Source organism: Micropterus salmoides, unplaced genomic scaffold, assembly GCF_014851395.1.
Source record: "Micropterus salmoides isolate LMB-PRFRI ecotype aquatic unplaced genomic scaffold, ASM1485139v1 Ms_hic_scaffold_9, whole genome shotgun sequence".
Classification (NCBI taxonomy): Eukaryota; Metazoa; Chordata; class Actinopteri; order Centrarchiformes; family Centrarchidae; genus Micropterus; species Micropterus salmoides.
The window spans coordinates 19,710,868-19,727,991 of NW_024044681.1; the positions used below are offsets into that span (position 1 = coordinate 19,710,868).

At 41.8% G+C, this 17,124-nt stretch overlaps 1 protein-coding gene across 5 annotated transcripts in view; it reads left to right on the forward strand.

Moving 5' to 3' along the window:
- Positions 1-1,182: 1,182 nt before the first annotated feature.
- Positions 1,183-17,124, forward strand: part of LOC119895379 (transcription factor COE1-A-like) — an 86,766-nt gene continuing 70,824 nt past the window's right edge. For 2 of the 5 annotated variants that reach the window (XM_038708473.1, XM_038708477.1), the window contains exons 1-6: positions 1,186-1,982; positions 2,761-2,917; positions 3,797-3,860; positions 5,056-5,111; positions 11,337-11,410; positions 15,597-15,665. In XM_038708473.1, the coding sequence (XP_038564401.1) occupies positions 1,852-1,982; positions 2,761-2,917; positions 3,797-3,860; positions 5,056-5,111; positions 11,337-11,410; positions 15,597-15,665 (551 nt within the window). In that variant the 5' untranslated portion in view covers positions 1,186-1,851. Of the gene's footprint in view, positions 1,983-2,760; positions 2,918-3,796; positions 3,861-5,055; positions 5,112-11,336; positions 11,411-15,596; positions 15,666-17,124 lie in introns of all 5 variants that reach the window. The other 3 variants (XM_038708474.1, XM_038708478.1, XM_038708476.1) reach the window with 3 other exon arrangements.

The following is a 17,124-nucleotide window of genomic DNA, read 5'->3' on the forward strand; positions in this document are numbered from 1 at the left end:
GTTTTTCAATAACCTTTGGGAATTAAACCCTGGATCGGCGCCAGTTCGCCCTGCCAATCATTTTCACAGCCAGTTGAATAACACAAAAGTTGCTGACCTTTTGCACTTCAGCAGATCAATACGCTGTAGATTTATTAAAAGGCTTCCACGGCATTATCTATTAATATTTGTATTTTGTTTTAGAGTCCCTCCCGGCGGCGTGATAAATAGTTTCAAATAACAGATGGTGCTAGAAGGAGAGACAAAGCAGCGAAATCTGGTAGCAATTATCCTCAATTATGTTCATTGTTATTTTGAGCTAATTATTGTTATTGTCACTTTTGTTTGGGAGTCTTGCGGCACTAGCCTGCAATAAGCGGGCCTACGGAAGACAATGGAGTAACATGGATATGTTGTGATGCTGAAATATGGCTTTTATAATTGAGCCCAACCAGTTGGTCTAAATAAAACTTAGATCTAAATGTAAAGGCTGAGGGTTCATAATTCATCATGTGTCTGCAGCTGAAATGAGTAATGGTCCTGGACTGTTTGATACGCAGAGATATCAGTTGTTCGTTCTTTAAATCGTAGTTTTAGAGGCAGTAAAACCTTCTTTGTGAGGCTCTAAGACCAAGATTTAATTTAGTTAATACGGTCGATTTTTTTTGCTGTGAGAAAGCTTTGAATAACCATTTGAAATACACATATAAGTTTTTATCTTGTCTTAAAATTTCCAACCAAAGGCTACAAAATTTAGACGTGTCTTTTTTGTTTCCTTATTTAATATTTCCATGATAATCTTAAAACACTGTGATAGCACTAGTGCCGCGCGTAAAAAGTAGATTTTTAAGATAATTAAGTCGTGATTGCCCTGCAGCCGAGAAATGTCCACTTCTTCCAGCATCATGGGCGCCAGTCTGCCGCCGACTCTGCTCTGCAAAAAGGAACTTTCTATTCGATTTCCAGTGTTGTGACGCTGCGCAAGAATTAAAAGTCCACATTTAATGGGAAGAGACGTTTTTGCAAAAGGACAGAGAGGGTTCCCGGACCGGGCAGGGGAGGATAGAGGGACCGAGGAGAGGAGCACTGTGGCCGCTGCATGTGGCGGACCTGACTCCACTCCCTCCTTTGTTTGGGGGCGTCTCCTCTCTTCTCCTCTCCTCCGGTCCTGTCCCCTCCCCTATCCTCCGGTCGCCTCCCCTCTCTCCTTTCCCATCTTAGCTCCCTCTCTCTCCCCCCGGGGCGGGAGAAGCCCGTGTTTGGTTCTCAAAGAGCGTCCTTTGGGAAGAGTCACAAAGCGTTTTTACCTCAGAGAGGGAGCGGCGTGGAGAGAGCTCGAGAGTTATCCGCAGGAAGCAGCGCTGCTCTGGACACCACAGACCCGGACCACAGGGCGGAGGGAGAAGAAGAGAAAGCAAAGAGCGAAAAGAGGAAGAAAGAAGTGTCAGATAGTGATGACATCCGATCTGGGTGATATTTGATCTCTCTTTTTTGTCTGACAGCTTGACCCGTGCATCTCCAGGCGCACCAGGAGTGACTTTAAACACCTTTTCGCACTGGGTCAGTCTGCGTCCTGCCGTCCTTCTGGCGTTCTAAATCCGTGTTTTAGGGGTTTGGGCATTTTGGGTCCTGCTGTTACGCTATGATTTACCCTCTGTTTTAGCACACATTCCTTCCTCGGGACTAGAATTGGAGTAATAAACATCCAACTGTTTGATTTCCAGCGAAGCGCACGCAGCAGCCGCAGCAAACAGCACACGCACGCTGCTCCTCTTGAATAAGAGTGAAGGATCTACAGGAGAACAAGTGCACAGCCAAGCGGGGAGAGACTGAGAAACAGAAGGACAGTCATCGAGCTTCGGAGGTTTGTTAATGTTTGGGATCCAGGAGAGCATCCAGAGAAGCGGCAGCAGCCTGAAGGAGGAGCCGCTGGGAGGCATGAACACTGTCCGGAGCTGGATGCAGGGGGGCGGCGTGCTGGACGCCAACACGGCCGCCCAAAGGTGAGCTCTACTCGGATGAAGGAGACACGCTACCGCCCTCCTTCATTTACAAAGAAACAACGAGGGTCCTAGCAGAGTTTTTCTGCCAGGACCCTGTAAAAGCCAGTGCAGGCCAAGCTGTGTTGATAGGAGATAAGCAGGCGAAGCTGCTGCCCTGAGGAAGAGTTTGGAATTTAACTGTTGCTAAAATAATTTGGCAAATTAAGATTCTTGTGCAGGATAGGCTATAATTTCCACACACAATGGATACCCTGTCAATTTTAAGACAACGTGCTAAACAGTTAATGGCAATATTTTTACGCCCATGAAACGTGCGCCTTCTGTCCGTAGTTGGCTGAGCATTAACGCAAAAGGATAAATAAATAAATCTCGTCCTATGCTTAGAGTTTAAAATAAGGGGGGGAAACTGCACGCCTTCCATCTTTTCTAAACATATTCATGGCTGTATTCGAGGGTAACAAAATTCCCCGCTTGGCCCACAGAGCCAGAGATTTAATGGATAATTCATGACGCCCAACATAAACAACTTTGATTATATTTTCAGAAAATAGAGGATTTTGGATTTATTTTTCATAAAATCGCCTCTTCTTGAAAAACAATGAGCAACAAAAGTCAGATCGAGAAAATAAAAATAATAAAATTATAATATTTTATATAATAAATAAAATTGTCCACATACTTATAGGTCCTCGTATATCTTTTTAATAAGTTACCTTTAAAAACTTTATAGCCTTTAACACTTTCTAACACCGACTCACCCACGCCTCTGTGTCCGCAGTGGAGTGGGTCTGGCCCGGGCTCACTTTGAGAAGCAGCCGCCCTCCAACCTGCGGAAGTCCAACTTCTTCCACTTCGTCCTGGCTCTGTACGACCGGCAGGGTCAGCCGGTGGAGATCGAGAGGACCAACTTCGTGGGCTTCATCGAGAAGGAGAAGGTCGGTGCACAAACTCACGGTGGTCTGATCATTGTTGAGATTATTATGCTGAGAGATTTACAATTTTGATTTTGTAAAGGCCTGATGATTCCACTGTGGTGTCTGAGATTACTGATATTAATGTTTAATGTCACATTTTAAACATATAGCCTATACACTAACTAATCAATACATTATTATTGTAATTGTTATTATTTTTGTATTATTATTATTGCTATAATAATAACAACCATCCTATTTTTATTTTTATTATTATTATGTAAAATATTTTAAATAAATTGGACACAGATGAAACGCCTAACCTAGGCCCCTATATGAATATATAGTTAACACATACTATTAAAACTCAAAAACGTTCTTCGATCTATTTCGTGCATTTGACAAATAGCCACCGTTTAAATAAGTTTTAATTTACAGCTGGATTCAAGACAACCACTTGTTCTATATAAACAGCGGCGGGGCAACCGTCTCCTCATCAATTATGACACCGTTTAAATGAGATGAAATGTAGCCGGAGAATTTAGTGTTGGCTTTTTTTTTGCCCTCCAAACATAACCAGTAATTACAGAGGAATTAAAAAGCCACAATAACACCATGATTACATGTGCAGAAATTACAGGGCAGCCCGCTTTAATATGTCCGCTGTGAACATAAATCACAAGTTTATGTGTGTTGGTGTGAAGTATTCAATAACTTGGATACCTATATACATGGGCTACTACCATACTGTATATTTATACACATTTACACACACACACACACACACACACACACTCTCTCTCTCTCTCTCTCTCTCTCTCTCTCTCTCTCTCTCTCTCTCCAGACATACATTTGTCCTAAAAATTTCAATAAACTTGAGTGTTTGTTGTGTGTGTTAAGGAGACAAGTGGAGAGAAGACCAATAACGGGATTCATTACCGGCTGCAGCTTCTTTACAGTAATGGTGAGCAAGGAGCCTGGCACACACACACACACACATACATACACGCTCATACACTTAGTCATAATACATTTCAAATCAGCTTGATTGCCTGTTGTCTCCTGTTTGTGCACACAGAAAGCAGCTGATATTTTCAGAAATTTGAGGTGGAAAAATGTGTACCAGAGGGCCATCAGGCTGCCAGAGTGCGTCCATGTCACATAAACTGCAGTGTAGAGTTTCACAGTTGTGTAATTTGACCAATTTCTGCATAAATGTCACCATTTCAGAGCAGCTGTTGTGGTGTATTTCCACCAGCTTTATGGCTTCATCACTGTCACTGTCCGTTTGTCCGGTCTGAAGTGGGCTCTGTGACAGTTTGATCTGTAGTCTGCTGGTTGCATGTTTTTGTGGTAGCTGTGGATTGTGGTACTGAGGTCTATAAGCATTCAGCACAATCTACAGCTGGGAGGGAAATGACATAAACTGACACAGAACCTCTGAGATGAAGACATGCGGTCATAATAGCTACTATTTGTAAACTGTAATTTTTGATTTTAATATAATTTGCATGTGGAAATGGACATACCAAACCATTTATCAGTGATATTGACTTTAAGGTGTAGACATTTAACATCAGTATGAACCATTAATGGGTGTCTAATGGGTTCTGGGTGTATGAATCCCAGTTTTATGGAACAGAGGTTCGAGGGTGTGTTGTACGAACTGTAAAGCCCTTTGAGGCAAATTTATGATTTTGGGATATCTAAATAAAATTGACTTGAGTCAGTTTATAGTAAAAACACCCAGATGTTGAGACACATTTATTTATGCTATAAGAGCTGGTAATCTGCACCACACACACACACACGCACACACACACATACACATTTGTTGTTCTTGCATGTGTGAGCAGTTCAGCACCAAAGCATGATTATTCCCACTCGGATTGTTTTACTTGACATTTTTCAAGGCCTAAAGAGATGCAGTTATTCAAGATTTTTCACAAGAAAAAAGTCTGACAAAATGCATTTCATTTTGTGTATCAGAAATACGTATTTAATTTTCTTGTGGCCCCTAATATTCGGGGAAGCTTCCTGTTGTGTGTCTATCACTTATGTTTACTTAATTTGACATATTTTTTTATGCAGTTTTGTATGTTGTTCTGCTTGTCTATGTAAAGTTTATGATGTTTCCCTTTTCTTCTGCATCCCAACAGGCATCAGAACAGAGCAGGACTTTTATGTTCGACTCATAGACTCCATGACTAAACAGGTAAACATGCATTTTAATACACACACACACACACACACACATACACACACACACACACTCTTTCTCACAGAGGTCTGTCACCTCTCCTGTTACGTCTCTAACAATGAGCTGCTCCACTGATCCGCCTGTACTCCGCCGCCCTCCTCTATCTGCAGGCACTTGCACACACCAAAATGTGCCTTTATATGTGTGTGTGTGTGTTCTGTGGGTGGGTGTTTCCGCTCTGTGTATGTGTGTGTGTGTGTGGGTGGGGGCACACACACACTGCATGGCTCCAGGCGTTTTTGCCTGTACTTCTCTTGCTGTGATTAGAGCGAGGAGGTAGCGAGCGGGTGTTGAGGAACAGGGGCGTAATTCTGCTGCTCACAGTTGGAAGTGGAAAGATGTAACAGCACCTCTGGGATTTGGTCTGCCGAGTAGCAAGCATTTCCTGATCAGATCCAATTTTTCTGTTAATGTTTGTGTTTTTGTTTGTATGTACCTTTGAGTGAGAGAGAGACAGAGAGCAGCAGGATGAGTTAGAAGTGAGAGAGGCAGACTGAACTACAGATAGAAGACAGACGGACACTTTTAGTGTTTGTGCTCAGTGTTTCTCAGGTAAACAGTTAGAATGAGGGAGCATTGTTATGTTTTTGCATAAGAAACAGAGAGCTTTCTATCTGATGTAATGCAGTGTGTGTGTGTGTGTATGTGTGTGGTTAGCAAGATATGAGGAGCCAAGATGTCATGCTATCCACATTTTGGGTGTGTGTTTGTGTGTGCGTGTGTGTCTGGCAGGCCTAAGGGACCACACTGTTTCCTAATAACACTGTTTAGCTTGAGCTTGGTGGGGTGACAGCCAGCTACACACACACACACACACACACACACGCATACGCTCTGTTAGCCCTTGCAGTGGAAGTTCAGAGAACAGAGAGGGAATTCTGACCTCCCTAACACACACACTTACACACAATTTCATGCTCGGCATTTTTTTAGCCAACATAAAAAGATTTGTAGTTTGAAAAGGTAAAGTCATTTTTCCTCAAGACCCTGATGCCGGCAGGTGTGTGCTGCACCTGTGGGCATCTGCCTGTGTGAGGGCTGGTGTGGGTGGGTGTGTGTGGGTATGAAAGTCTGTGTGGTAGTGGAGGGTTTATAGGTGAGTGAGAGGGGAGAGATGAACAAATGGGAAGCAGCGGAGGTATTTAGTGCTGTAAATGTATATGTATAGGCACTTAGGCAAAACTGCACATAGAGCAATAAAGCATGCTCAGCTGTGTGTGTGTGTGCGCGTGCGTGTGTGTGTGTGTGTGGTTCCCAGTGGTAGAGGGAATCGAAATACTAACAGGTGGTCAAACCAAAACAGCCGTGTGGCTGGCTTAGTTGGTCTGTGATGTCATGGCCACTGTCTGTCCAACCCCAACCACGCACGCACGCACGCACGCACGCACGCACGCACACTGCTGGTGTTCCACTCATTCTTTGTCATTGTTGTCTTACTAAAAAGCTACTCCACACTAAAGACTTTGCATTGGTGTCTATCTAATATTACGTTTTAGGTATTTTAATACATAACCAACAACCAAGCTTTTAATGTTTTCAGATGCTGGTGTTTTTGTTTGTTTTTTTTTAACTAAAACAATCCTATAGAGAGTTAAAGTGAAACTGGAACATCATCTTCTGATTCAGAAGTAAGAAAACGTTTACATTGGTAATAATAATTATTTCATATTTCTGGTGTTAGCAGCCTTTAACGAACACCATTTCCTACCAGCCAAATGCTGTCAAGGGTTTAATGTCACCAGCTTGACACACCAAGGCCGGTCAAGCAGCTGTGACTGTGAGAATGGTCTATAATTGCTGGCAACAATAGCATAACTTTGACCTATTTTGAAGAAAATCCTCAAAACACAGAAAGAGGTAGAGGTAAGGATAAGGATGAAACAGTTTAGATGATGTATCCTACGCTTTCTGCTGTGCTGGATATCCTCCGTGGATCATGATGGATTCAGATACTAATAGCAAGTGCTGAAAGTTCTCTTAGGACATAGATAGTGAACCCCAAGAATACATTTCACATTTTCATAAAGACCAATTCATTTCTGTCTACATGTGGCTCCATTTTAGATGGTCAAAAATTACAGATGGTACCTTTAAAGTGCAGACTTTCAGCTTAGGTTGTTTATCAATGTTGTTAAAGCTTGAAAATGCGTATTGGTACTCCTTTATTAAGCTCATATCAGGTTCTGTTTAGTTCACAGTTTAAAAAGGAAAGTAAAGCATGGCACCTAAAGCTGGTACTTATTTCTGTTGCCTTGCTGTTTCTATATGTCTTACTTTTTTGTGTGTGCGCTGAGAGGGCCAGCACTGGTTGTGTTTAATAAAGGAGGAGAGCGCCTCGGAGTCTTCAGAAGCAGCGGTTTTATCACGACTCCGTCCCGGAGAAGAAAGCATCTGTTACTGTGGCCCCGTCGGATCACTGGTTCACTAGTCGACCTGACACTGACGCAGGAGGAAGTGTGTTCCCCTTCCTTGTTTACACGCCACGCATGTCACGCTACTTTAAATGTGGAGGAGAGAGCAGCAGAGATGCTGTATGAAAGGCCTTATAAGGCGGAGAAAGGGAGGAGACAGAGGAGGGAAAAGGCAGATGAAAGACAAGAGCAGAGCAAGCGAGGTAGTGCTATGAAGAAGAAGCTGAGACAAACGTGGGCCAGAAGGGTAGAAGAAGTTACACACTCATGCAGGAGCCTGTCGCAGAAGGTGGAGGAAATATTATTTACAATTTATTCTCTGTGACCTCAGTTTAGTCACATGTTTCTGTGATTGGCAGCTTTTGATGATCCACAGTATTTGAGTCATCATGATGCAGTGAAGGACACCCCTCTTCATGTCCAAATAGGGTCAAAACAAGGCAAGGATTGTTAGACGCTGATTTTCAGAAATTCCTCTATATTTTTTGTTTTGAAAAAAAAAACAGTATGGTAGACTAAATAAGGATGTATTCACCTGGCCTGTGTGTGTGTGTGTGTGTGTGTGTGTGTGTGTGTGTGTGTGTGTGAGAGAGAGATAGATAGAGAGAGAGAGAGAACAAAGAGCAAAAGTGCAAAAAAGAGAGAGAAGACGAGAGAGGTTGACATTGATACATGTTTGTCCAGGGTAGGAAACAAGTTCAGAGGATGTTGCCTGACCCACTCTTTTCCCATGGCACAATGAGCAGGTCTTATCACAGGCAGAACTATAAACTTATAAAGTACATTTCCTCTTCAAATTCTCTCTGCTCCATCTTTTCCTACAGTTCCCACACTCACATTTGCTTTCATTAAGCCACAATCAAAGGAAAATATTACAGTTAGAGAAGCAGTTTCCAATGTTGTGGCTCTTGGATCAACCTCAGTGGTGTGTGAACGGGAGCTTCTTTGCTTTGGCCGTGGTCAGTTCAAATGTTCTCAGCATGGATATGTGTTTATTTTGCTCACTGGATAGATGCATTTGCCATCATGTCCTTCACCTTGAATAGCTTCTTCTGTAGAGCTGGCTCTTTTGGAAATGTTATCTTAGCGCTGTCTACCTGTAGCTCCACATTCTACTTTGAGATTAGACTAGTTTTGTTTCATATTACACACCTCACGCCTGCGATGACTGGCTGTGCACAACCCCAGTGTCCTGGACCACTTTAGGCTCCAGATTCATGTGTCGATACATTTTTTGCAGAGGTTTTACAACTGGAATGTATGCACATGCATGGAAAATTATAACTGACAGGGGCCCCGGGCCCTGAAACAAATGGGGGCTCCAATTCCAGAAAGCACAGAGGGTCCTGGTCCTGGAGACAGCTAGCTATTAGTATGAAATGCTTTAGGCTACAACAGTATTGTAATGGGGCCCTCAGACTCTACTGAGGACTATGTAGGGCTGTAGTCTCTACAAATGAGGGGCTCAGTCTACAGTCTCAGGTCATGCTGGGGCCCCATATGGAACATGCTCGCCCTGGGGCCCCTGGTGGGACAGTCCAAGCTCACACATGTGTGAGATTTTTTACAATATTATTCTTTAAAAAGGCCTCTCCTTTTTCATTTCTATTTAGTTTTTCACAAAACCTCTGTCAGTTCTTTGAGGCCAATTTTTTACAAATGTCAGACTTCTCCACTGTAATGCAAAGCTATATTGAGCCTTACTGAGTCTTGCAATTGAATGAATGGGATAAGATATAGATAACCTTCACCTGTGTTTTGTTTTTTTGTGTGAGGGATTTGTAAAAATGCTGTAGACCTAAAATGTAAAAGAGAAGAATCACAGGGGAAATGAAGCCAGTGATTCAAAGAGTTTTGCTTTTTCTGAGGTTTCCATGACCATCACAGGTCAGTTAGGTTTTCCCCATATGGCACCGGCACAAGTTGTTGCATGTTGTTAGAATTGTTCAGCTTTCCCTCGGCTGAATTACCTTCATTTACAACGTTCACTTGATAGCAACAGGGAGTCTGAACCCCAGCTGAAGACTATTAGACAGGACGGTGAAACTTCTTCACCGCTCCCTGAGAAAAGTGAGCTTGTCACTCGGTGAAACTTGCTGGAGCTCGGAACGACAGATCAAACAGACTGGAATAGACCAAAGACAGACAGGGCGTGTGTATTGATTGATAGATAGCTTAGTGGTGTGTGACTTGTGCGTTCACTTTATTCTGAGCTTCCTTACCAGAACCAGGGGTATTGTACAGTGGAAGCAGGTAGTAGCCTCAGCTGAAATGCTGTTTGAGGAGCAGAAACAGTGGCCAATGCTCTGTGAATACACAACTTTATTCTTTTTAAAGGGACAGCTCAGGTTTTTTGAAGTGTGGTTCTATGAGGTATTGATAGTCAGTGTATTTACCTGCAGTAGGTGGTGGTTGTGTAAACTGTATGCAGCAGTAGTACATCACTTAGCTTCCATGCCAGCACAACTTTCTGCTTATTCAAACTGGGGCCGTGCCGACTGCTGTCTACTGCAGCCACTATGCCTTAAACATTAGACTTCAGATTCACATGATCAGCATGTGAGCAGATGAGATGCAGTTGTTATTTTTTGATCTGAAACAACATGTGTGAACAAGGTGTGTGCAAGGTGATGACAGAGACAATGGGTGTGAGTGTGTTTATGTGAAGTGGAGGTGTTACTGCTGAACTACGTGTTGTTTGAAGTGAAGTGGGAATTAACCTGTTACCCTAACAACACCCTGCCAGTGCCATAACCTGATGGAAGAAAATAAATGTACACTACAGTATTTCTACCGGTTTGACATCACCGTTGTGTTTTCCCACAATCTAGTGCTGCAAAATATGGTCATCTCCTCTCACCAGTTTGGTAGTGCAGTGGTCTGGAAACATGCAAAATACGTTTTTATACATACGATGACTGGCATCTATCAGAGGGTCTGTTTGGCTGTTTTGTTGCCTCTTATGCAATTATGAACAACCTGCTTATGCTCAATCTGAATTCAAAAAAAGATGATTTAATGTTAGATATTATCTATCACAACTAATTTCCAGAAATGTTCCTGTAATCGGAGGACAAGGCTGGCGAAATTCTGTATTTCGGTCATTGTCAAGAAATTCTATGAAAAGCCACTTATTGTTACCTCCATTGTTGTGCTAAAAGTAACACATCAATGAGCCGCACTGCTCTGGGTGACATGTTGCTTCATTATGATAAGCACGGGCATGAGGTTATGAGTTCATCCCACATACACAATGTCCATGTGCCATAAATACTCACTTAGAGTGCCAAATGCATATTCATTCGCAGTTAAAAAGTCCTGTTTGAGGAACATCCGCTAAAAACGTCCAGCTCTTTTAGGGAATTACTTCAGGTATTTTGTTTTTACAAAACTATGTATTGCGCACAAATTTTGAAAAATGTACATTTTCACAGGGGTGTCCTGGTGGATAAGCCTTTAGAATTGAAGAACAGGATGACAACAATATATTCTGTTATTTTTTCTCCTCTTTATAATTGTATCACATTAATGTTGGCCTTTAAATAACAAAAACATCAAGACTTGTATATATCACACATCAAGTTGTTAAATTGCTAATAACACAGTGATCCTAAATCGAATAACTAACATACTTAATTTTGTTACCATAGCTGAAACCTTCTGAAGCACACTTGACCAGGATTTAGTGCTGTGCGTATTCTGTTTTGCTGTTGATGTGCTAACAATATACTTTCTTTTCCTTCCTACCTCTTGCTCTCTCACTTTACAGGCGATTGTTTATGAAGGCCAAGACAAGAACCCAGAGATGTGCCGAGTCCTGTTAACTCATGAGATCATGTGCAGGTGAGAATGGGTGCATCTATTTCCTCTTCCCAAATCTTCCTCCTGTCCTCTCTGTCTTCAGTCGTTCCAGCTTCTACTTTTCCTTCTACACCTACTCCTCTCCTCTCCTCTCCTCTCCTCTTTTCTTTTACAACATGCTTTGTTTGTCTGCAAAAAGTTCTCAGCAATCATGCTTCTGTACTCAGTACATTTCTTATTTTGTCACCCTCATTAACCCCCCCCCACACATACGCACCCAGACGCTTACATACGCATACACATGAAGCTATATCTGTTGAGGAAGATGAGTTTTAGCTATCAGAGTAGTTGCTTTAATTATAATCTAAAGATGAATTTCTTCGGAAGTAGGTTGGGAGGAAAGTTCTATTTATAGAGGCATTTCACAAACCTATCCTATACAATAGAAAATGTGTGTGTGTGGATGCATGCGGGGTGTGTGTGTGTGTGTGTGTGTGTGTGTGTGTGTGTGTGTGTGTGTGTGTGTCTGTGTGTGTGTGTGTGTCTGTGACGCCTGGTTAATTAGGACACAGAGAAACTCATTAGTCAATCTGAACCCTCCTGTTGTTTCATGGCTAACAAATGGGCCTTCCTTCACAATCTGACTATAAAATATAGGCAGGGTCTCACACACACAGACACACACACACACACACACACACACACACAAGACAAGACACAAAGAAGTATGCATATGCACGTTCACTCCACACACCACAGTTATAAAAATTCAAATTTAGCACATGAATTAAGTTGTTCTTATTCCCTGACCTTGTCACTGAACAACTTTAACTGTAACAATATAAATTGGGGTTCATCTATATGCACAAGCAGGGATTTTAGCTGTGAAATCAGGCACACTAATATTTTATTCTATAGCTCTCTGAATAATCTGGCAGTTCAGCTGCAGAGGTTTATAGAACAACCCATTGAAATTCTGATGTGACTTACAAGGAATTTATAAATAAATTGAATTTGGCAACAGATTTTATCGTAACTTATTGTTGTTTATCATGTGGGGAATGCATTCCATGTACAGTATAGATGAGCCTTTGATATTCAAACATTTCCTCTGTGGGAGCAACAGTGCAGCATCGGAGCAGAAAGTACGACTTCTGCAATGAGTGTAAACACTCGCTTGTCTGCAGCAGCAGCTGAGGTCAAAGTTACGGCTGTTGCCTCATGTTCTCACATGCTGATTCTGCAGCGGGGGCCTCACACACAACACGCAACGCAGAACAAAGAGCTCAGGGCGTCCATTAATCAGTGTGGCTCATTGTCATCGTGGGGCTATTAGCCATATGCTCCCAGCCAATCTGCCACCGCACAGACCTACATCGCAAACCACGAGCACATGAAAGGTTTTTCTCTAGAATGGATGATCGAGGCTACTGAACTGTTAGTATCGTCTGTTGAGTACAAATGTTGGCTTTAATGCATCTATCTGTATTTAACAAACAGTTGTTTTCTTTCCACTTAAGAATAAGAATAAGAATTAGAATATTAATAAAATCGATTTATATAGCGCTTTTCTACTAACAGTAGTTTCTGTATCAGCTTGTTCCAGTTCTTTATTGAAGCTAAATGATGTTAACACTGAGTGAAATATCCACATGGTTTTCCGTTCTGTCAAATGGAAGTATTTGAGGTGTTTTGTGCATTATTTTAAATCCCTTCAGCCTGACATATTTGGTTTCTTTGGAAACTTTTGGATCTCCAATACAATTTTAAATAAAGTTCTATGAGTTCGAACAATGTTTGGGTGCACACATTTGTAATGACTGACCAGCAGTGGATGAAGGGATTTAAAAATGTAGATGAGAAATGATGGAGCAAATATTTTACTTGCAGCTAGTGCTTCTTGAAAATGTGGACTACTTTCATATTGAAATGCTGGATATCTCATTAGGGAATGATACTCAAAGATAGACTAATTTATTATAGTTTTTTTATGAAATGACAACACAACTTATGAACAAATGCAGATGAAAATTTAAGCTCAAATAAGGGAACCTTTACTGGCCTTGACCGAGAGAGTCAAACATCCAGGCAAGACAGCTAACTACTAACGATTATGTTCATTATCGATTAATCTGTCTATTTTGATGATTAATCAATTAACCATGCGGCCTACTCAAATTTAGATGCTGGAATCTGTGAATTTTTGTCATTTTCCCTTGATAAATGATGTGAATGATTGATTTTTCTATTGATTAATTACAACAAAATAATAAATTCCATTGTTTATTACTTATTTTCACATAAAGAACAGGTGAAAATGACACCTCCACTTCATACTATTGAGACGCTGCTGTTTAAAAGTGTGTGTGTGTGCGTGTGTGCGTGCGTGCGTGCGTGCGTGCATGAGTTGGGAGGAGGGGAGGCAGGAGGAGACCAGATGATTAGATCACCAGGATCCAGAGCAATACGTGCTACATTACCCCATCCCGCCCCTCGTTTTCCTTCCCACTACCCCTCCATTTATAACATCTTCCACTCTGCTCTCTTCTCCTCCTCCTCTGCTGTCCTCCCTTAATCTCCTCTCCTCATTTACCCGCCCCCCACACCCTCACCCATCCTTCCCTCCCTCCCTCCTCTGGCTTATAGCTTTCCTCTTTTCCCGTGCTCCCCATTTTCCCATTCTTTTATCTCCCCTTTTCCTCCTCTGCTCTGTTCTCCAACCGGGACCACGAAGTGACCCAGTTCATAGAGCAGCAGAAAGAGAGGCAGTGCTGCAGATAGTGGAGACAATGTGTAAGGTGTAACGTATCAGCCTCTTTCTTTCCACCTCTGCCATCTGTGACGATGGGAAACCTGAGACGTCTCCCCTTCCTCTTCTTCCCACCCTCTTGTTTTAGCTTTCCCTCCCACGCTCACCCTTTCACTCTTCCCCACCGGCTTTATCCTTCCACTCCTGCTCTCACATTTATTCATAATTGATGCACGCAAAAAAGGTTTGACAGACTTGTTGTACATATGTGTGAATTTTGGTGTGCATGCCAGGTATTTTTTTTACTTACTCGTGTGTGAGTGTGTATCCCACCCACTCCTCTTCTGAGCCTCCGGCCTCCAATCCTCTCCACCCTCCACCTCACCTGTTCATCAGTAAAATTAGAAGAGAGTGAAAGTTGTCATGTATTGTGCATGGCAAGTATTCTCGCAACTAGACTGAGTCTTTAGGAATTCAGAACTATAGAATGTGTTGCTGCAGATCTAAAACAAGTACACACCGTTTCCAGGAAGATTGTCCTGTTGGTCATCTTATTCATGAGGCAATGAGAACATAACATTAAAATGATCTCTGTGTCTGTTATTCACTGTTATTTATGACATTATTTCCAAGCAAATTGTTTAACGCTTAAGGGACAGTTAACTGATTTAGTATTACACTTACATAAAGTCGGAGGACTAACAAGAGACATGTTATATAAAGAATGTTTCTTATATGGATTAAGATTCATAAATGTTGTATCCTACATGTCCCAAAATGCAACTTCCATGAGACACTCCCTGCTTGGTAAATTCCTTTGCCTATCAAACTCCACTTCCCATACTTTTAAACACAAGGCATCGGCTCCAAGTCTCCAAGCACAATGTCAAATGACCCTAATGACATCACTATGACATCATCAGGTGGCTATTTTCTCCGATGTTACAAAGCTGCTGTAGAGCCACAGAAGATGTTTTGTTGACCCATCTGTCCACCCTCCTCCCTCAGTCATAATTATGACTACAGGGCAAGAAATGCTGTTTTGGGGCACTTGCTGAAACAACTAATTGTGTCGTTTCACTTTGGACGACAGTGTGACTGCACAAGCAACACTTTGATTGATTATTGGTCGGGGCCATTTGGGCAAAGGAGGGTTGGGATCTGGGGTGCACCTGACGCTGGCCGGTGTGAACATCCAAGGGCCCATGGACGTGTTAATGATATATTTGTTTTAAAATGTAAGAAAGAGCCAGTCAACTCACTATCAGTGTTTCATCACAAATGGCTCCCCTAAAAAGTGTATTTAATGTCATATAAGTCTGATTTTGTCCATGCTGTTAGTGTAGACAGATTTGAATAATTTTTATATCAGTGTAGACAAAACACACAATTTGCTCCAACACTTTGAACTTTTATGTTCCCTGTGTCTTACTCTTTTTCAACTTTGTCTTCTTCTTCTATTGTCTTTCCTTCTCATAGTCGGTGCTGTGACAAGAAGAGCTGCGGAAACCGTAATGAGACGCCCTCAGACCCTGTTATCATCGACAGGTACTGTCTATCACTTCTCCTCTATCTTTCTCTCTCCTACGCGCACACACACACACACACACACACACACACTGGATGAAGGACTGTGTTGACCAGTTTGAATGGCAGTGCGTGGCGGGATGTTTGTGTGTTTCGATGATCTCCTGTCACTCCTTAAATAGATGCTCCCTAGATAGGATCGATGGCTTCTGATGAAGACAGAGTGAAGCATTTTGAGACGGAATCATAGCATTTATGAGTCAAACAGCAGGACTCATAAATGTGTTTTGAATTGCTGAAAGTAGCAGCAATTCAACTAAAGCACCACACACAAACACACACGTTTCATTTACACGCGCACTTCAGTAATGTATTCATTGACCTGTGCAGAGGGGACATAAATGCACATCAGCCGCTCAGTTACTACCTCATATCTGGCAGATTCAGGCACATGCACACACACACACACACACACACTGATGCACATCTTCAGACTTGAGTGAACAAACAGTGCACAGATGAGTGTGTGTTTCCTCTACTTAATGCAAAACACAGAGCTGTTGACTAGCAGAAGCTGTCTGCCGTTTTTGCTGCCACTTTTTTCCCTACCTGTCTCTCTCTTTCTTTCTTCTTCCTGTCTCTCTGTCGAAGTAGAGGACTGAAGTTATCCCTCCCTTACCCACCCCTCCACCCCCCCACCCCTTCTCTCCTGCAGCAGCAGAGAAAAATGGGTCATGAGTAAAGAAAAAAGTGACAGAGAAAAACTGAAATGAGATCCAACCTCATTTTAATCTGATTTCTTCCTGGCATTTGTTTTAACCCTCTGTGAGCAGGTTTTTCTGCGTGCACGTCTGCGTGTGTTTGGAAGAGCAATTCACAGAGAGTGCAGTCAACGTGTGTCGAACTTTCACGACATTATTAGAAAACCTCGTAATATCTTTTTTGTAAACCAGAAGAAGGTAAAACCCACCATAACTCACTTTGCAAAATATAGAATTATGGAAACATAAGTAAAATTTTAATGAGATTACATCAAATATCACACAGTATGACCTAATATAGGGTAAAAATTGATGATCATGTGAAACTATTTAGTAATATAGAAAATAATCACATCACTTTGGGAGTGAAAACCTTTTCTTCACGACTACTACAAACTATGTACGTACCTGTCCAATACTCTGGTATTTTTAGTGACTCTCATGGTTATCAAATCTAGCCTTAGCATAGCTAGTTTTGAGGATATATGCTTTTCACTTCAATTCAATGATTACACATTTTGGACTATGAGTAAAGATGTTTTTTTGACTTCTTACAAACTCCATTTAACAAATTACATTGTTACCAAGATATAAAAGTCTATTATCAGTTTCTGATTCGTGGCGTTTTGGTGGGGAGGTGTAAGGTTTTAACATCAAAGCAATTATTTAGGACTGTTTTGACAGTTGAGACAGCCTTTAGAAGTATTCTTACTTTGACT